At 36.4% G+C, this 22245-nt stretch overlaps 1 protein-coding gene across 3 annotated transcripts in view; it reads right to left on the bottom strand.

Annotated features, from left to right (window-relative positions):
* SYCP1 (synaptonemal complex protein 1) overlaps nt 1–22245 on the bottom strand; it is a 137880-nt gene that overhangs the window by 6987 nt on the left and 108648 nt on the right. For all 3 annotated transcript variants that reach the window (XM_031004128.3, XM_031004131.3, XM_055356133.2), the window contains 3 exons: nt 10180–10239; nt 6918–7094; nt 3568–3711 (listed from right to left, as the gene is read on the bottom strand). In XM_031004128.3, coding sequence (XP_030859988.2) covers nt 3568–3711; nt 6918–7094; nt 10180–10239 — 381 coding nt within the window. The remainder of the gene's footprint in view (nt 1–3567; nt 3712–6917; nt 7095–10179; nt 10240–22245) is intronic.

Below are 22245 nucleotides of genomic sequence, written 5' to 3'. Positions count from 1 at the left end.
TTGCATGTAATGAGTTGCATCTCTCTTGCTGCTTTCAAGATTCATTTTTTCTCCCAACAGTTTGATTATAAAATGTCTTGATGGGGGCTTACTGGAGTTTGTTGAGCTTCATGAATTTGTATATTCATGTCTTTCATCAAAATTTGGGAAGTTTTTAGCATTTATTTCTTCATATAACTCTTTCTACCTCTCTCTCTCTTTTTCTCTCTCTGTCTACCCCCCCCACCTCCTCCCCCCACCTCTTCCTCTCTCCCTCTTCTCCTTCTGGAATTCCTACAATGTATATATTGGCCCAGCTGATGGTGTGCTACAAGACTCTGAGGCTCTGTTCACTTTTCTTTTCTTTTTCTTTCTTTTTTTTTTGCCATTTATCAGACTCAGTAACTTCAATTGTCTATCTTTATGTTCACCAATTCTTTTTTCTGCTTACTCAAATCTGCTTTTAAATCCCTCTAGTGGGTTTCTCATTTCAGTTATTGTACTTTCAGTTCCAGAGTTTTTTTCTGGTTCTTTTTATAATTTCTAACTCTCTATCAATATTCTCATTTTATTCATACACAATTAGGGTTTTTTTTTCTTTGTCCATGTCTTCCTTTAGCAATTTGAGCTACTTTAAGACAGCTGTTTTGAAGTCTTTGTCTAGTAATTCCAATGTCTGAGCTTCCTCAAGGATAATTTCTGTTGGTTTGTTTTGTTCCTTTGAATGGATCATATTTTCCTATTTATTTGTATGCCTTATGATTTGTTACTATTGGTCTTTTGGTTTAAAAAAATTTTTAGAGACAAGGTCTCTGTCACCTAGGCTGGAGTGCAGTGACATGATCATAGCTGACTATAACCTTGAACTCCTGGGCTCAAGTGATCTTTCTACCTCAGCCTCCTGAGTAGTTAGACTACAGGCCATGTGCCACCACACCTGGCTAATTTTTTAAATTTTTGTATAGAGAGGGTCTCACTGTTGCCCAACTTAGTCTCAAACTCTTGGCCTCAAGAAACCTTCCTACCTTGGCCTCCCAAAGTGGTGAAATTACAGGCGTGAGCTATTGTGCCTGGCCCTTGTTGTTGAAAACTGGACATTTGAATATTATACTTTGGTAACTCTGGAAATAAGATTTTCCCTCTTCCCCAGGATTTTCTGTTTTTGTTTGTGTTCTGTTTTCTTTTGTTTTACTGTTGAAAGTCTGTGCCAGGGATCAGCCTGAGATAAAGCTTATGGTCTTCTCCAGTCTTTTTTAAGCCTCTTTGCTTAAACATGTGCTATAGCTAAATTCCTTTTTGCTTTGCTTTTGAATATCCTAATCCTTAAATGCCTGGCTTCCCAAAGGGTAAAGATGGAAAAAGAGAAAAGGAAAAAAAAAAAAAAGATCGATGTGCTTCATGTAAATTCCTGGAAGTTGCTTCAGCCAGTGGGGGTTGAAACACTGAACTCTGATGTTTGAAGGACAAGTCCTATTGCCTCCTCTGGCACAGCAAGTCACTCAAGGAACATGAGCATGGGTTCCTGACACAGGACTGTAGGCTGGGGAGACTGGTAGCTGCTATCATACTTTAGGCTGAAATCAACCTAAATTAACTGCAATTTACCAGCTAACCTTTCCCCTGGAAGCTATAAACATTCAAATAAGACTGCATATTTATAAAATAGTTACTTCAGACAGTTTCTGCCAGTATACTTTTTGTCTAGGTAGAGAGATGGATTCCTGGCACTTCCTACTCCACCATCTTCCTGAGGTCATGCTCAACAACCCATTTTTAAATCTTAATTTTTATAATTTGAATGTTCAAAATTTAACTACATAAGCTAAGAAAATTACAAAATGACTAATAGGTTCATATAATAATTATAACCAGGAAACTGATTGTTAAATGTGTTTTTAGATTAGTTTGAACAATTGTGTGCAATTCTATAATACTGTAATATGTTTATTGTGTTGCAAGTTTGTGATGCTCCTTTTAGAAATGAAATGAAATCATGTTGAATCATTCTGAATCTCAGATCAGCTAAGAAATTGGCCTAAACTCAAACTGCTAGAATAATAACAGGGATTACAATCCTAGAATGTTTAATTCTAAAGCTCATTTTCTTTCTAATTCTCATTACATTTTTATATATCTGGACTACATTTTGAATTGGCAGTTATCATGTGCAATGACTTACATAGTCTATGAAGCCAGACTGTGTTCAAATTTTGGTTCCATGTCTTACTAACTATGTGATCTTGAAAAATATACTTGTGTGACTCAGTTTCCTCATCTGTAAACTGGAAAGAACAGTATATACTGTGATCTCTTAGTATCCATGGGGGATTGGATCAGGATCCCTCCATGCATGCCAAAATCTGTGGATGTTTATGTAAAATGATATAATATTTGCATGTAACCTATGTACTTCCTCCTGTATACTTTAATCATCTCTAGGTTACTTATAATACCCAATACAATGTAAACACTATATAAATAGTTATGTTGTATTGCTTTCTTATTTATATTATTTTCTACTGAATTGTTATTTTTTATTTTTTTCAAATTTTTTGGCCTGTAGTTGGTTGAATACACAGATGTAGAACCTGTGAATACAGAAGGCCAACTGTATTTCTAAAGGCTGGAATTGTTATAAGAAATAATTAAAGTAATCTTCGTTGTATAAAGTGTTTACAATAGTACCTGGTTCACAGTTTTAATTGTTAAGATGTTAATAATTATCTATAAAACAAAGGGGTTCTGAAGTAGGGACTCTATATGTTAACTTCAATAGTTAGGGTTTTAAGACTTCAACTACTCATTATTCCAGAAAAAAATGAAAATAGAGGGTCCCAAAGTAGTAGAAAAGCTTGAAGGATCTTCCAGTTATAAGTGGGAATAATAAAACAAGTGAATTTAACTGGGATTTTGTCATTAAGAATTTTTGGTGCATTGCTCCATTTACTCTGGTATGGTTCACCTTTTTAAAAAAATTAAATGAATCTAAGCTTCATTATTCTCAATAAACCATTATTATGCCTTCAGAAAACAGTGGTATATGTGAATGGGAGTAATTAGTGATACAAAGTGCTAGAGGAAATAGCCTGCTTAAACATGCTGTCCTTAATACATTAGCGTCTTTAGAGTGATGGAAATGTTATAGTTGTCAACCAATACCTTGATATAAATATCAACCAGTGATGTAAAAGGAGCAAATATAATATGCAAAATAGAGGGGATGCCTAAATAACAGATGTGGCACAGTAAAATATTCACTCCATCTCTCTTTTTAAAAATATAGTAAGAACTCCTTTATGGCATTCTTCTAGAAAACAAGACAATGATTAATCATATCGTATGCCCATTGTGCTATATCAAGTATTTTCAAAGTGCCAGGTTTTCTGAAATTTACAGGGAAATTATTTGAACCCTAATTTTTCTGAAATGCTGCAAAAGCACAAGGATCTGCATTTTAGCAGAGCTCCACTGTATATCAGTATTGCAATGGTAGGTACTATGTAAATATATTATACATGTATATCAAGGAAAATAGTATACAAATAAGTAATATAAATAAATACTAAATATTATTTGTAAAATTTTTACCAAAAGATCAGTAGTTTCTGAACTATCTGAATTAATATCAAATTCAAAGGCCATTTTTCTCTTTTTATTACTTTCTTCAATGGGTATATTCAAGTTTTCTCTTTGCTGTAGTTTTGGTTTTGTTGGTGTCTTCACTGTATATGCCTATCCAAAAATAAAAAACAATACATTATCATATCAAATAAAATATGCATTATTAATAAAGGGTTTCACAAATAATTTTAAGGCAATTTGAGTCCTTAGCAATCAGAAACCTCCATTATTATTGGCAAGTATATGAGGCAAAAATTTTGGATAAGAATTTAATTCAAATGTTTTTGATACTATAAGTTGTCTTTCTTCAAAAATTTTACAATGGTAGACTTTCTCTGCCTTTCCTTTAACTTGCTGAAGAAAATAAGAAAGAGAAAGAGTGAAACAGAGAGACAGACACACTCCAGATTCAGCAATCAACAATCTTAGGGGCCTTAATATTTCTAATCATGATCGCAAAAAATAACTGAGTGAGCTTTGCTCTCTCTACAAAACTCCTTATTACTTTGTGAGAAAATATGCTTGCTTATTTTTATATTGGTAAAGTAATTCACATTAGTCATTGTTTCACATTCTATACTATCTTGTAATTTTTATAATTTGTAAAAGTATCTTTAAAAAGTAAGGTCAAAAGCCAAGTACAGTGGCTTATGCCTGTAATCCCAGCACTTTGGAAGACCAAGGCAGGAGGATTGCTTGAGGCCAGTTCAAAACTAGTCTGAGCAACATAGCAAGACCCCAACTCTAAAATTTTTTTTAATTAAAAAAACATAGCCAGGTATGGTGGCCCATCCCTATAGCCTCAGCTACTCAGGAGGCTGAAGCAGGAGAATTGCTTGAGCCAGGAGTTCAAGGTAGCAGTGGGCCATGATCATGCCACTGCAGCCCAGCCCAGGCAACAGAACAAAAACAAAAATTAAATTAAATTAAATTTAAAAAGTTAAGGTCAGAGACATCAGTACAAATGGCAGAGTAATGAGCTCTAAAAATTCACTCCTCCATAAAAAGCCATAAAAATATTGGTAAAAACTTGTCGGAATCAGTTTTTTTCAGAACTCTGGAAATTAACCAAAGGCTTGCAGCCACCTGGAGAGTGCTTATTCTTTAAAAAAATAAAATAAAATGGCTAAACCTCTTTAGGAACCCCAAACTTTGTGGTGTCTTAACTTCCCCAGTCCCATCCCCTGCTCTAGCTCTATGTTATCCTTAAAGAATAACAGCCCACGTTCCTGGTGCAGCCTGGCAACCACCAGACAGAACAGAACAGAACTGAAGCTCTTTCAAAGCTTTATTCCCAAAGAATTGTCATTATTTGATTTGTCTGGTGAGTCTCTGCAAGATCCCACTTACAAGGCTGATAGCTGATAACATTCAATCTGAGGGCTCACTAGTGAAAAAAATGCCTTCTCCTTGGTGTGTGTGTGAAGTAGGGGGCAGAATTTGTCAAAAACAACAAACGTTTTAACTTTGCAGCAACGTGAAGCAGTGATGAATAGTTGGGACAGACAAAAGACTAACCAAAAACCTTGAAAGAAAAGCTAGGAGATGAAATATCCATGGGGAAGCTTTGAAAAGCCTTGATATATTCCTGGAAATATAGAAGGCCACGCATATGTGTAGGGCTATCTACAGGCTCAGGAAGGCCCTGAAAAGGCCCTAAGTTTTCACCACTGGCTAATCTTGAGGTTCTGTACAAGCAGGAATGGAAAGCTAAGGCAGAGTTGTCAACTACCTGGCTAAGTGTTGAAAGCATGCCCTTACACACATATAATAGAGACCTTTGACAAAGATTGGGAAATTTATTGATTCTAGGCATTTGAAGAAATTTGTGTCCAAACATTAGCTAAAAACTAAGCTAATCAAGGAGAACCTTTAGTGGCACTCACAACAAAAAATACAAACTTTACAGAATTAGTCTAGAAAAGTCACAAAACAAACAATAACTACAACAAGTAGCAACAACAAATCATGGGAATAGGAGAGAATCTGATTTCCAGAGTTGTTATATTTTTAAATGGCCAGTTTAAACAAAAAATATGAGACATGCAAAGAAAGAAGAAAGTATGGCCCAAATAGAAAAGTAAAAGAACAAACAACAGAAACTCTCCCTGAGGAAGCCTTGACATTGGACTTAACTAGACAAAGATTTAAAGTCAGCTATTTTAAATATGTTCAAAGAGCTAAAGAAAATTATGTCAAAGAAATGAAGAAAAGCATGAAAACAACATCTCACTAAATGGAATATCAATAAAAAGAAATAAATTATCAAAAGAACCAAATAGAAATTCTCAAATTAAAAAATACAATAGCTGAAATGAAAAACTTACTAGAAGGGCTCAATAGCAGATTTGGGCAAGCAGAAGAAGAATCCATGAGCCTGAATATAATTCAACTGATATGGAATAGAAAAAAAATGAAGAAAAACAAAGTCTCAGAGACTTGCAGACAGCATCAAACACAACTGGGAAACTGAGAAGGAAAAGGCATAACATTTAAGCTTAGTGGGATGGAGACAATTGAGATCCTTTTCAACTCCCAAGACAAGTGAGGCAGGAACTCCAAGAGCATCTTTATAAAGAATACTAGGAGTGCTTCCAAGAAAGAAAGACTGGCATCTCATTCCCTAGTTAGATATGAATGTAGGCAGCAAATTTGTTTGTCTTTGTATCTAGCTGAGGAGAGGAAAAGGAAACGAGAGAGAGGAAAGAGAGATCAAAAGTAAAGCATCTGCACTGCCATTTAGCATGGCAAAGTTGTATGAATTCCCCATGGATTAAGTGGCTATATGAAAGACAGTCAGAACTGAGCTACTTTGCTAGAGGCATCTGCTCCAAGATGACTGCTAAGGACTACAGATGCAAGATGATTGGGGTAAACAGCAAAGGGAAGTAGTAACTGTGGTGATGCTATAAAATGTCAAGTCAGAATCAGATTTCCTGTGTCAGGGCCTTAAACACTGATAAATAACTATTAAGTTATGAAATCTGCCCAAGATGACATTAAGTTGTGGACAGTGATCGAAAAAAATGAAACAATTTCATGTTGAAGGCCAGGCACAGTGGCTTACACCTATAATCCCAATACTTTGGGAGGCCAAGACAGGAGGATGAGTTAAGGCCAGGAGTTCAAGACCATCCTAGGCAACACAGCAAGACCTTGTCTTTACATTTCATGCTGATACCACAAAAAAAATTGAAACTTTCAAGAAAGTTTCACATAGTTATATATGTGTGCGTGATGCCAGGTATATGGTGATAACAGAACTTTATTTATTTATTTAAAAAATTACTACTAACATGGAAAATTTAGACACAAACCTTTGGCAATGGTGTAGATAAAGTATTTTTGGCAGATGTCCACAGATAGTCTCTTTTATCTTTGGATATGCCATGATCAGCTGATGTCAAATTTCGAGATACAGTTTGTGAAGGAACTGCTTTAGAATCCAATTTCCAATAAATTTCAGGTGTTTCCAATAAAGATGTTTGTGTTTTCTGCATTGAACAACAAGAATGAATAAAACCATCACTAAATGTCACATTAATTATTTATTTATTTAATTAAAGTGCAGCAGCTAGTAGAATTCACAACAAAATAAGCAAATTTATCCCTAAATTTATCACTGACTAGATAAGTTTGAATAAGTTACAGTTATCTTCTTTGTCACTTTACTTGTCCATTTAAGATGCAAATGTTATCTGCCCCTGCCTGTCTTCACAGAGCCTCTATGAAAACAAATAAGATATCCTGGAGGTCGTTATTATTAGCAAACTAATGCAGGAACAGAAAGCCAAATACCACATGGCCTCATTTATAAGTGGGAGCTAAATCATGAGAACACATGGACACATAGAGGGAGACAACAAAACACACTGGGGCCTATGGGAGCATGCAGGATGGGAGGATGAAGAGGATCAGGAAAAATAACTAACGGGTATAGGTTTAATACCTGGGTGACAAAATAATCTGTACAACAAACCCCCATGACAGAAGTTTACCTATATAATAAATCTGTACATGTACCCCTGAACTTAAAATAAAAGTTAAATTTTTAAAAATGAAAACAAGATATCTCAACTCTCTGACCAAAAGTTGAGGATTCTCTTTAAAAAATAAAAATAAAAAATCCTTACTCCTGGTGGCAAAAAGCCCTAATCTATGGTTCATTACAATAGCCTAAAAGTCAGAAGGAAATCTATTCTAATTTTCATTCATTCTCTTTCATACATTGATACTTCTTCTTTTTCACCTATAAAAAATCAGCCTTTTCCTATCCACCAGCCTAACTTGCCTCCAAAAGCAAGGAGAATAATTATGAAAGTAAAGAATGAGAAAAATTTTCAGGGAAAAAACTGAGAAAATGGCTATTTGCTTCAATTCTAAATAAATAAATTGCAAGTTTACTCTAACTACTTGACATTTTTTCAACTCAGTTTCCTCAGTTCTCTTTCACTCTACCTTTGTATACAGCTTCTTTTAGCACCTGACCTAACTTTCTAGTAAAAGCTAGTAATAGTTGCTTTAGTGGGATTCTACATGAAACTCATGCTCATCACTTTCTATTTTACAGTTTCTTTGGTCGCCACCATCTCCACGAATACAATCGTGGCAATTATTCATAAGGAAATTGTAAGGAAATTGAGGCATGTTAATTTACTCAATTCCACAGCTAGTTAGCTGTGAAACTCAAATTCCCCTTTTTCTAGAATCGTGTTCTTTCAGTTCTCCTACTGCCTTTCATTATAGAGCCCTCCTTTACAGGACCGTGTTCTTCTGAGATCATCTCTCCTTTCTCTGAATTCTCTAGAGCACACACACACAAAAAGGGAATACAAGGACAAAATTTGAAAGCATGGTGGCTGAACTTTCAGTGCTTTTAAATTAGAGTATAGGATAAAGAGGCAACTACATGTACTATAAAAAAATCATTGAACTAGGAGCCAGGTACATCATATGGTCTTTTCTCCTAGATCTTTCCTATCTTTCCAGATTATTTAAGTAAATCTTCAAGTATCTCCAAGCTTAAATGTATTCATCTACAAATCAAGAGGCTAAATGAGATGGCTTATATCTTTCCTGCGCAATTCTAGTGATCTGTCATTTCATAATCCTTTTTCTAGCAAGTATGATTTTTTTCAGAATTGCATTTCTGTATCCTTTTCCCTACATATTTATACATCATAGTTGATGACAAAATTTTGATGAGAGCAATTTTTTTACTGCTCTCTGGATTCATCAGGGGTAAACTTTGGAACCGCCAAAATGTAACTGCTTTAATGGACAAATTGTTCCTCCCTACCGGTAGGAGAATGACAATTTAAGGTCACTGCACCACCTTGTGGCCATATCTGGAATTTGACATTTCCCTGGTAGCCTAAAGAAAATTCTGCATGTGACAATACTGAACTATCCCTTTCCAGAAAATTCACAATTTTCTCTATTGTATTTTTCAAACAAACATTTATAAGGCATGTGCTATGTCCCAAGCACTATTTTAAGTGTTTTACAAATACCATCTCATTTAATTCTCATAACAACTTTAGGAAATCAGAGCAACCTCTGTGGGAACTTAGGAGATTATATCACTATATGTAAAGAAAATTCTTAATCATTTTAACCAAAAATTTGCTAAATCAAAATTCTTCTGCAACGATCCTATATTATCAAATAGGTTAGAAGCTGAGGGGTATTCTTCTTCTCTATGACTGATGTTTCATTCCATATGTAGGGAGTACCACTAGGGTAACATTCCAAACCACTTCCTGATTCCTTAGGGGAGAAAAAATTACTTAATATGATTGGTGAATTTAAAGAAAAGGAGAAGTTGGACATATACAGCTCAGCCTCTTCCTTATTACTCCCCTTGAGAACTATTAGAATTACACATAAATTCTGCTCTTCTCCTTTATACCCTAAGTTTTACAAGAGCAGATGATCAAGTGGGTAGACCTATGCTAGTCAAGCTCTACTTGTGGCAGAAGATAAATTTGTCTAATTTGGGATTTCAAGATTAAGAGATCCTATTGCCTTCAAATATAAACTGCATTCTCCAGTATTTAAAATACTGATACTTTTTAATAAAGTCTTCAATAATAAAAATATTATTTTTATTCTCCCTTGTCTTTCTCAATTGGTTCAGAATATAAGTGAGGAAAACAGGATGTCATTTATTAAGCCCCCTTAAAACCCAAAATTAGACATAATCTAAATAAACTTTAGAATTGTTTATGAAAATATTTTGCCTCTAACATTAAAAAATTCTTAAGAGAGAAACACAGAGGTACCTAATTAAATTAAAACTATAATAAGAATTGTAGAGAAAGACTGAAACCTTCTTTTTTTTCTTCTTTTTTGTTTCTGCATTAGACTGAAACCTTCTCCAAATCTCCAAATGACAAAATTTTGAAATTTTTAGCTAAAATGCTTTTGAATTAATAAATAGCAAGAAACAATTTAGAAAATGAAATTGTATGATATATGTAAAATGTTATTTTCCTACTTATAAACAAAAAATCATTTCTAAGTAGATGTTAGAAAATGAATTGGTGTTTTAAAACTATGAGAATTATATGCTCTTACCTTGTCTTTTTTTTCTTTAAGAGTAGCTGTGTTTTCTTTTGCCTCTCTTTTGAGTTTTTCCTATTAAAAATAAATATCAAGTACAAGTAACATAAACATCACAATGATCACAAATGAATATTATCAAAATCTTTCCTAGTAAGTATTAACAAAGAAAGATGACTAACCTCTCAATCTTATAAAGTAATAAAAAGAAAAAAAAGAAAAGTTAGTTCCTTTCTACAGAGGTATTATTTGGTTTTGATTATCTTTTCCTTTATTCTAATCAGTCTCTAGTGTATCATCGTGGACTTTTGAATAAGTCTCTTAAAACTCTGAATCTCAGCTTTCTTCTTTGTAAAATAAAGCTAACGGAACAAATTACAGAATGAGAGATACGCACAAGTAACTAAGCTGTGAAAAGTTGCAAAAGATCTAAAATATTGTGAGCCTTTACAGGCAGAATTAGATTTTTCCATGCATGTTGAGAAAAGGTGCAGTTCAGTTAGACTTTGGGTATGTGTATAGTCAAGATAAAAATGGAAAGGAGAGCTGTGGTCAGAATGGAAAGAGTGATATGCTAATATCATTAGATAGAATTTATTCAGTAAGATAAAAGAAAAGCCTGGCCTACATAAATGAATATGTAGGGTGCCTGTAATATGACAACCATCTGAAGAACAAAATTTTTACAACTCCAGGGAGTATTAGAGGTCTTAGAAAGTAAAAATCTCCAAGTGTGCAGAATTTTAGGCAGTAAAACTTGCCCATGATGTCTATGCCAGTATCTATCCTCACTGAATACCTTGCATACACCATGTTATCTCTCCCATAGCATTGCTCCTAATCACAGAACTCACTTCACTATGAAAGAAGCTGGCTGTAAACTGATGCAATAGTATTTACTGTTCTTATTATGTATCCTATAACCTACCAATGGTTGATCTTCAGTTATAGTGACAATTGGAGTCTACTCTAAGGGGCTGGAATGCTGTCTTTTAGGACAAAGCACATTTTCTAAACCAGCAATATCGTAATGACTCTCAGAATATGTATCTTGGCTTCTAGAGGACAGACGGGAGAAACCATCACCTACAACTGCACTGTCTCTGCAATTCTGACTTTTCCTGGTCTGGAGATCTTGGTAAAGTCTCTTCTAATATAATATATGTTTCCAAGGTATGAAACAGCTCATACAAGAATATGTATCTTTAGTGGTAGCTAAATAATCATCAGTTCCCTTAAACCAAAGAGATGGCCAGACCACTAAGGTTCCTATTTAATCTGAATAAGTAAGATATTCCTATAATACGGCCTGGCAAACAGAGAGTTGACTTGATCACCAGAGTAGAGAATGACAACCTTGTAACCAAATTTTGGATCTAAATAAACGTATCAGCCTATAGCCTTTTGAATAAAAAGGAAGGCTGGTACTCTAGTGGAAAAGTTCTGAAATAATATCACAAATACATACTGCATCCTTCCTACTATCTTGTGCACCAAGGATTAAAATATTAAGACATGGGTAATTGCACATCAACTAACATTAATTATTGGGAATCTATAATGCCACTATTTTTTCACTGGTCAGAGTGCAAGCATATCAGCATCAAGCAATAATTAGAATTTTATCAGAGTCTATTTCATGGTGAGCCCATGGAACCATAAACCTATCTTGTGCTCATTTTTTTAGATTCTAAGAGTATAGTTTGAACGAACTCAATAAAAGGAATAATCCCCATGTTGGTTCTGACCACAGAGTCACAGAGTAAGAGATTTTAAAGTTGAAAGGACCAACTTTGAATCTCTCTCTCCACATCAAGATAGTAAACAAATTTCACATGGCTAGGCAGAGATTAAGGCCCCATCAAATTAATGAAAGATATAAGAAAAATGATTTATCATAATCCCAAAAAGCCAATCTATTTTAATTAGAAGTTAAGACAGTCATCTAGCAACAGTTTCCTATACCAATGGGCTTATAGGTAAAGTGGGGATTGTCATATTGACTGAGAACTTGGAAAAAAGTTGCATATAAAAGATGAGCTGAATCTATGTAAATATAAAGCTCAAGTTAAAGAGATACAGGAATCATAGTGAAATAATAGAATATACATTTTTATCAATCTTGACAATGTAAAATAATAAATACTAAAATTGTATATGTAGGGCAATATGAAAAAGGAGACAGTATTAGATACATTATCTTAAAATATAAAGGTAATCAATAAACTAATTTAAAAGACTACATATACCTTCCAAATCAACCAAAGTAAGACACACACACACACACACACACACACACACACACACTTTAGAGAATAAGAAAGAAAATATGTAGTGAATATGTAGTGAAAACTAAGATGACAAAAACATTATTAAGATATATAATCAATGAAGGGTTAATATCCAGAATCATAAACAACTCCTACAACTCAACAACACAAAAATTGGATTAAAATTATTATTAACCCAATTCAGAAACGGGCAAAAGACTTGAATAATCAAACCACCAAAGAAGATATACAATGTCCAATAGGCATATTAAAAATAGTCACCAATGCTAATCATATGAGAAATGCAAATCACAGCCACATGAGATATTGCCTACACACATTAGGATGGCCACTATCAAATGAATAGGAAATAACAAATGCTGATGTGGATGTGGAGAAAGTAGAATCCTTATGCACCGCTGTGTGGGAATGTCAAATGGTACAGTCACTACAGCCAATATAGAGGTTCTCAGAAAATTAATGATACAGTTGCCATATGGTCCAAGAATCCCACTTCTGGAAATATATCCAAAAGAATTCAAAGCAAGATTTTAAAGAGATAGTTACACACTCACATTCATTACAGCATTATTCACAATAGCAAGAGGTAGAAGCAACTCAAATGTCCATCAAAAGAAAAATAATAAGGAAAAGATGGTATATACATATAATAGAATATTATGCAGCCTTTAAAAAGGGCATCCTGTTACATACTACAACATAGATAAACCTCGAGGACATTATGCTAAGTGAAATAAGCCAGTCACATAAGCACAAATACTGTATGATTCCACTCATATAAAGTATTCAAAATCAGAAACAGGATGTGCAAACGTGGTTGCCAAGGACTGGGAGGAAGAGGAAAAGGGAATTCGTGTTGAATGGGTATAGACTTTTAGTTTTACAAGATGGAAAACTACTAGAGATCTGTTGCACAACAGGATGAATATACTTAACACTGCTGAACTGTACATTTAAAAAGTGTTAAGATGGTGCACTTAATGTTATATGTTTTTATCACAATAACAAAGTTAAAGTACAAACCATTCAACTTATGCATATCAACATAAAAGTGCTAAATAAAATATTGGCCAGCATTATCTAACATCACATTTTAAAAATACATCATAACCAAATAGAGTTTATTACAGAAACATAAGAATAAATCAAAACTGATACATATCGTATCAACAAATACAATCAGGAAAACTAACCTATTAGTCAAAAAAAGACTCTTGGGTTACAGATTCAATCAAGGTTAATAAAAAGTAGACAAAAACACAGGAGACAAATACAAGAAGAAAGTGAGGGTCACAATATGAATACCAGATAAAGCTGACTTTGGGGCAAAAATACAAAAATAAAGTATACTATTTCCAAAAAAAAAATGAATTAGTATAAACTTTTATACAACAAATAGTATTCATCAAAATATGCAATGCAAAATTAGTAGAGAATTCAAAAGGAAGAGAAAGATAATAGTAATAGAACCCTTAACTCCTTTTAGCTCATGACTGATCAAACAGAAAAAATATATAAGAAATTTGAAGTACACATAATTGAAATAATACAGTAAATCAAACTTCTTGGTAAAGATGGTAAAGCCAGATTACAAAATCTTCCTTCTCCTAAACTAACAACAACAACAAAAAAGCAAGACAGGAAGACAGGAAAGAAACAAAAGTAGTTAAAAACTGGCAAAAATACATTCAACAACAAAAACATACAATCTCATGCTATAATCGGTAATACTAGTGAGGCTCAGTAAGAGAGCCACAATATACAATTGTGCTCATTTCACCCTACTCACTGTGGCTCCTCACCCTATTACTACTTGTATAGTATTGGTGAAAGAAAATGAAAACATATAATAATGAAAGTAAAGGTCAATAATATACCTGAATTTTGTAAGAAGAGATTTGAGGACATAAATAGGCAATCCAGGAAAAAGATGCCTAGAAAATGCATAATGAGTGATCAGCAGGAAAAAACCACTTAAGTTTATATTTTGGTCTCTCTCGATTGGAGAAAGGAAGCACAACCACAACCATAAGGAATTAGTTATCCTTGCCAATAAACAGAACATACTAGACATAAAGTCAAAAGATAAACTTCTTAAACAGAAGATTCCCCTAAAAGAATACAAAGCACAAAAAGAGACTCACTAAGAGCACCAGGTAAATTTTATCTTTTTCTCTGGGCTCCTCTCATCACCCTGTAAGCAGAATATCCCAAATCATATTTATATCTTTTCACTCACAAAGCTGTGCAAGTGACATAACAAGAGCTTGAAGAGACGTAAAATGGCAAAAATAAATAACCATGGTTTATCCTATCAGATAGACACACAGGCCCCAGGGCTCTACACTGAGCTGGTAAAAAGATCTGAAGCCTGAGGGAAATACATAACAAGACAACTACGAAACACTGGACTTAATCTGCACTATAGACCAAATGGAGCTAATAGATATTTATAAATATTTCATCCAACAGTTGCAAAATAAACATTCTTCTCCTAAGCACATGAATCAGTCTTAAGGACAGACCATATGCTAGCCACAAAACAAGTCTTAAACATTCAAAAATGGAAATCACATCAAGTATCTTCTCTGACAACAATGAAATACACCACAAATCAATAACAAAGGGAATTTTGGAAACTATAAAATCACATGGAATTTAAACAATATGCTCCAGAATGACCAGTGGGTCAAAGAGGAGATTAAAATGGCAATCAAAAAATTTCTTGAAACAAATAATTGGAATACAACAACAAAATCTACGGGATACAGCAAATGCAGTACTAAGAGGGATGTATATAGCTATAAACACCTACATCAAAAAGGAAGAAAAACTTCAAATAACCTAATGATGCATCTTAAAGAACTAGAAAAGCATGAGCAAACCAAACCCAAAGTTAGTAGAAGAAACAATAAAGATCAGAGCAGAAATAAATGAAATTGAAGAAAATGATACAAAAGATCAATGAAACAAAAAGTTTACTTTTTTGAAAAGATAAACAGAATGACAAACCGTTAGCCAGGCAGACTAAGAAAAAAAAGAGAGAAGCCTCAAATAAATAAAATGAGAGATGGAAAAGGAGACATTACAATCAATACCACAGAAATTCAAAGGATCGCTAGAGGTTACTATGAGGTAAATATATGCCAATAAATTTTAAAACCTAAAAATAAATAAATTCCTAGACACATACAATCTACAAAGATTGAACCATGAAGAAATCCAAAACTTGAATAAATCAATAACATCTAGCAAGATTGAAGCTATAGTAAAAAGTCTCCCAGCAAAGAAAAACCTAGGACCCAATGGCTTTACTGCAAAATTTTACCAAACATTTAAAGAAGAATTAATACCACCCCTGCTCAAACTATTCTGAAAAATAGAGGAGAGGGGGATACTTCCAAACTCATTCTATGAGGCCAGTAGTACCCTTAAACCAAAACCAGACACAAAGACACTTCAAAAAAAGAAAACTAACGGCCCATATCCCTGATGAACATTGATGCAAAAATCCTCAAAAAAATACGAGCAAACCAAATTCAACAACACATTGAAAGATCATTCATCATGGCTGTGTGATTTATCCCATGGATGCAAGAATGATTCAACACACACAAATAAATCAGTGTGATATATCATATCAAACCATATGATCATTTCAATTGATGCTGAAAAAGCTTTTGATAAAATTTAACATCCCTTCATGATAAAAACCCTCAATAAAACTGGGTATAGAAGGAATGTATCTCAACATAATAAAAGCCATATATGACAGACTCACAGCTAGTATCATACTGAATGGCGAAGTACTGAAAGCTGCTGGAGCAAGATCTCAGCCCTACACACTGGAGGTCTGGATATAAATTTGGCTCTGTTGGCTGTTGTGGGAGTACAGAGGGAGTGAAACTGGCCTTGCTGGCTGTGTGGGAGCTGGGTGAGGCCTGTCAATGCCAACTTTCCCCCTACTTCCCTGGCGAACTGTACAAAGCATCAGAGGGAGCCATAATCCCCCTTGGAACATAACTCCATTGGCCTGAGAACCACTACCCCACCCCTCACAGTGGCAGCAGCAAGCCCCACCCAAGGAAAGTCTGAGCTCAGAAACGCCTAACCCTGCCCCCACCTGATGGTCTTTCTCTACCTGACGTAGTAACTGAAGACAAAAGACATAAATTCATGGGAGCTCTATGGCTCTGCCCATTACCTGAGAAACCTGAATACTTATCCAGATGATGTTAGGCCAAGTTTGTATCCCTCCACACTACCATAGATGATGCTCTCTTAAAGACAATACCATGTGGCTGGAAGCCAACCAACTCAAGGCATTACAGCAACTCATAACAGATCAACCCTACTCCAAGGCAGGGGAAAACAACATCTAATTCCACCGGCTGTAATACCCTGGCTAACCAGAGGTCCTGAACTTGTTCATGTCACAACTTCACTGCCAGCATAACCAGCATTTGAGAAAACCAGCATACTAAACAAAACTACAACCAAGGACTCTCACAGAGTCTGCTTCACTGCCCTGCCACCTCCACTGGAGAAGGTGCTGGTAGCCACAGCTGAGAGACCTGAAGATGAATCACATCATAGTACTCTTCGCAGACACTCCCCACTACCAGCCTAAAGCCTGATAGCTCCACTGGGTAGCTAGACCCAGAAGAGCAATAACAATCACTGCAGTCATGCTCTCAGGAAGCCCCATCCCTAGGGGAAGAGGGAGAGCACCACATCAAGGGATCACCCCATGGGACAAAAGAATCTGAACAGCAGCCCTTGAGTCCCAGATCTTTCCTCTGACATAGTCTACCCAAACTACAAAAAAAAAAAAAAAAAAAAAAAAAAAAAAAAAAAAAAATTCTGGTAATATGACAAAACAAGGTTCTATAACACCATCAAAAGATCACACTAGCTCACCAGTAATGGATCAAAACCAAGAAGAAATCTCTGAATTGCCAGAAAAAGAATTCAGAAGGTCGATTATTAAGCTACTCAAGGAGGCACCAGAGAAAGGTGAAAACAAACTTAAAGAAACTTAAAAAATAATACAGGATATGATTGAAAAAAAATCTCTGAAGAAACAGATATCATAAAAAAAATCACAGCTTCTGGAAATGAAAGACATGCTTACAGAAATGCAAAATACACTGGAAAATTTCCACAATAGAACCGAACAAGTAAAGGAAAAGACTTTAGAGCTCAAAGACAAGGCTTTCAAATTAATCCAATCCAACAAAGACAAAGAAAATATGGGGACAGGGGGCTGGCAAGATGGTCAAATAGAACAGATCTGGTCTGCAGCTCCCAGTGAGACCAACGCAGAAGGTGGGTGATTTCTGCATTTCCAACTGAAATACCCAGTTCATCTCATTGGGACTGGTTAGACAGTGGGTGCAGCCCACAGAGGGTGAGCAGAAGCAGGGTGGGGTGTTGCCTCACCTGGGAAGTGCAAGGGACTGGGGAACTCCATCTCCTAGCCAAGGGAAGCCATGAGGAACTGCGCCATGAGGAATGGTGCTATCTGGCCCAGATACTATGCTTTTCTTATGGTTTCTGCAACCCACAGACCAGGAGATTCCATTGGGTGCCTACACAACCAGGGTCCTGGGTTTCAAGCACAAAACTGGGTGGGTGTTTGGGAAGACACCTAGCTAGCTGAAGGTGTTTGTTTTTGTACCCCAGTTGCATGTGAAACTCCAGTGAAACAGAACTGTTTGCTCCCCTGGAAAAGGGGCTGAAGCCTGGGAGCCGAGTAGTCTTGCTCGGTAGATCCCATCCCCATGGAGCCCAACAAGCTAAGATCCACTGGCTTGAAATTCTCACTGCCAAAACAGCAGTCTGAAGTCAACCTGGGATGCTTGAGCTTGTTGGGGGAGGTGGAGGGGAGTCCACCATTACTGAGGCTTCAGTAGGCGGTTTTCTCTTCACAATGTAAACAAAGCCACAGGGAAGTTCGAACTAAGCAGAGCCCACCACAGCATGGCAAAGCCACTGTAGCCAGACCACCTCTCTAGATTCCTCCTCTCTGGGCAGGGCATCTCTGAAAGAAATGCCCTGGAACAAAGTACCTGGGGGAAGGGGCACCTGTGGGTTCAGCTTCAGCAGACTTAAATATTCCTGCCTGCCAGCTCTGAAGAGAGCAGAGGATCTCCCAGCACAGCGCTCGAGCTCTGCTAAGGGACTGACTGCCTCCTCAAGTGGGTCCCTGACCCATGTGCCTCCTGTCTGGGAGACACCTCCCAGCAGGGGCCAACATACACCTCATATAGGAAAACTCCAGCTGGTATCTGGCGAGTGCCCCTCTGGGATGAAGCTTCCAGAGGAAGGAGCAGGCAGCAATATTTGCTGTTCTGCAGCCTCCGCTGGTGATACCCAGGAAAACAGGGTCTGGAGTACACCCCCAGCAAACTCCAGCAGACCTACAGAAGAGGACCCGGACTATTAGAAGTAAAACTAACAAACAGAAAGCAGTATCATCAACATCAACCAAAAGGATGCCCACGCAAAAACCCCAACTGAAGGTCTCCAACATCAAAGACCAAAAGTAGATAAATCCATGAAGATGAGGAAAAACCAGTGCAAAAAGTCTGAAAATTCCAAAAACCAGAATGCCTCTTCTCCTCCAAAGGATCACAACTCCTTGCCAGCAAGGAAACAAAACTGGATGGAGACTGAGTTTGATGAATTGACAGAAGTAGGCTTCAGAAGGTAGGTAATAACAACCTCCTCCAAGCTAAAAAAGCCTGTTCTAACCCAATGCAAAGAAGCTAAGAACCTTGATAAAAGGTTACAGGAACTGCTAACTAGAATAACCAGTTTAGAGAACAGAAAAGACCTGATGGAGCTGAAAAACACAGCATGAGAACTTCGTGAAACATACACAAGTATCAATAGCTGAATCAACCAAGAGGAAGAAATGATATCAGAGACTGAAGATCAACTTAATGAAATAAAGTGTGAAGACAAGATTAGAGAACACAGAATGAAAAGGAATGAACAAAGCCTCCAAGAAATATGGGACTATGTGAAAAGACCAAACCAACATTTGATTGGTGTACCTGAAAGTGACAGGGAGAATGGAACCAAGTTGGAAAACACACTTCAGGATATTATCCAGGAGAAATTCCCCAATCTAGCAAGACAGGCCAACGTTCAAATTCAGGAAATACAGAGAACACCACAAAGATACTCCTAGAGAAGAACAACCCCAAGACACATAATTGTCAGATTCACCAAGGTTGAAATGAAGGAAAAAATCTTAAGGGCAGCCAGAGAGAAAGGTCGGGTTACCCACAAAGGGAAGCCCATCAGATTAACAGTGGCTCTCTCTGCAGAAACCCTACAAGCCAGAAGAGAGTAGGGGCCAATATTCAACATTCTTAAAGACAAGAATTTTCAACCCAGAATTTCATATCCAGCCAAACTGACCTTTATAAGTGAAGGAAAATAAAATCCTTTACAGACAAGCAATGCTAAGGGATTTTGTCACCACCAGGCCTGCCTTACAAGAGCTCCTGAAGGAAGCACTAAATATGGAAAGGAAAAACTGGTACCAGCCACTGCAAAAACATACCAAAATGTAAAGACCATCAACACTATGAAGAAACTGCATCAACTAATGGGCAAAATAACCAGCTAGCATCATAATGACAGGACCAAATTCACACACAACAATATTAACCTTAAATGTAAACAAGCTAAATGCCCCAATTAAAAGACACAGACTGGCACAGTGGATGAAGAGTCAAGACCCATCAGTGTGCTGTATTCAGGAGACCCATCTCACGTGCAAAGACACACATAGACTCAAAATAAAGGGATGGAGGAATATTTACCAAGCAAATGGAAAGCAAACAAACAAAAAAAAAGCAGAGATTGCAATCCTAGTCTCTGATAAAACAGACTTTAAACCAACAAAGATCAAAAAAGACAAAGAAGGGCATTACATAATGGTAAAGGGACCAATGCAACAAGAAGAGCTAACTATCCTAAATACATGCACCCAATACAAGAGCACCCAGATTCATAAAGCAAGTTTTAAGAGACCTACAAAGAGACTTAGACTCCCACACAGTAATAGTAGGAAACTTTAACACTCCACTGTCAATATTAGACAGAACAATGAGACAGAAAATTAACAAGGACATTCACGACTTGAACTCAGCTCTGGACCAAACAGACCTAATAGACATCTACAGAACTCTGCACCCCAAAGCAACAGAATGTACATTCTTCTCAGCACTGCATAGCACTTATTCTAAAATTGAACACATAATTGGAAATAAAACACCCTCAGCAAATGCAAAAAAGCGGAAATCATTACAAACAGTCTCTCAGACCACAGTGCAATGAAATTAGAACTCAGGATTAAGAAACTCACTCAGGGCCGAGTGCAGTGGCTCACGCCTGTAATCCCAGCACTTTGGGAGGCCGAGGAAGGCCAATCACCTGAGGTCAGAAGTTCAACAACAGCCCAGCCAACATGGTGAAACCCTTTCTCTACAAAAAGTACAAAAATTAGCCAGGTATGCTGGCACATGCCTGTAGTCCCGGCTACTTGGGAGGCTGAGACAGGAGAATCGCTTGAACCCAGGAGGCAGAGGTTGCAGTGAGTCAAGATGGCACCACTGCACTCCAGCCTCAGTAGCAGAGCGAGACTCCATCTAAAAAAAAAAAAAAAAAAAGAAAGAAAGAAAAAAGAAAACAGGAACTCACTCAAAACCACACAACTACGTGAAAACTAAACAACCTGCTCCTGAATGACTACTGGGTAAGTAACAAAATTAAGGTGGAACTAAATAAGTTCTTTAAAACCAATGAGAACAAAGACACAACGTACCAGAATCTCTGGGACACAGCTAAAGCAGTGTTTATAGGGAAATTTGTAGCACTAAATGCCCACATCAGAAAGAGGGAAAGATCCAAAATCAATACCCTAACATCACAATTAAAAGAACTAGAGAAGAAAAAACAAACAAATTCAAAAGCTGGCAGAAGACAAGAAATAATTAAGATCAGAACAGAACTGAAGGACATCGAGACATGAAAAACCCTTCAAAAAAATCAACGAATCCAGGAGCTGGTTTTTTGAAAAGATTAACAAAATAGATAGACTGCTAGCCAGACTAATAAAGAGGAAAAGAGAGAAAAATCAAATAGACACAATAAAAAATGATAAAGGGGATATCACCACTGATCCCACAGAAATAGAAACTACCATCAGAGAATACTATAAACACCTCTACACAAATAAACTAGAAAATCTAGAAGAAATGAATAAATTCCTGGACACATACACCCTCCCAAGACCAAACCAGGGAGAAGTCAAATCCCTGAATAGACCAATAACAAGCTCTGAAATTGAGGCAGTAATTAATAGCCTACCAACCAAAAAAAGCCCAGGACCAGATGGGTTCACAGCCAAATTCTACCAGAGGTACAAAGATGAGCCGGTACCATTCCTTCTGAAACTATTCCAAACAGAAAAACAGGGACTCCTGCCTAACTCAGTTTATGAGGCCAGCATCATCCTTATACCAAAACCTGGCAGAGACACAACAAAAAAGGAAAATTTCAGGCCAATATCCCTGATGAACATCGATGTGATAATCCTCAATAAAATACTGGCAAACCTAATCCAGCAGCACATCAAAAAGGTTATCCACCACAATCAAGTTGGCTTCATCCCTGGGATGCAACGCTGGTTCAACATATGCAAATCAATAAACATAATCCATCACATAAACAGAACCATGTAAAAGCCACATGATTATCTCAATAGATGCAG

Source organism: Gorilla gorilla, chromosome 1, assembly GCF_029281585.2.
Source record: "Gorilla gorilla gorilla isolate KB3781 chromosome 1, NHGRI_mGorGor1-v2.1_pri, whole genome shotgun sequence".
Classification (NCBI taxonomy): Eukaryota; Metazoa; Chordata; class Mammalia; order Primates; family Hominidae; genus Gorilla; species Gorilla gorilla.
Note: the sequence above shows the minus strand (reverse complement) of the source record. Positions and strands in the feature narration are given on the sequence as shown.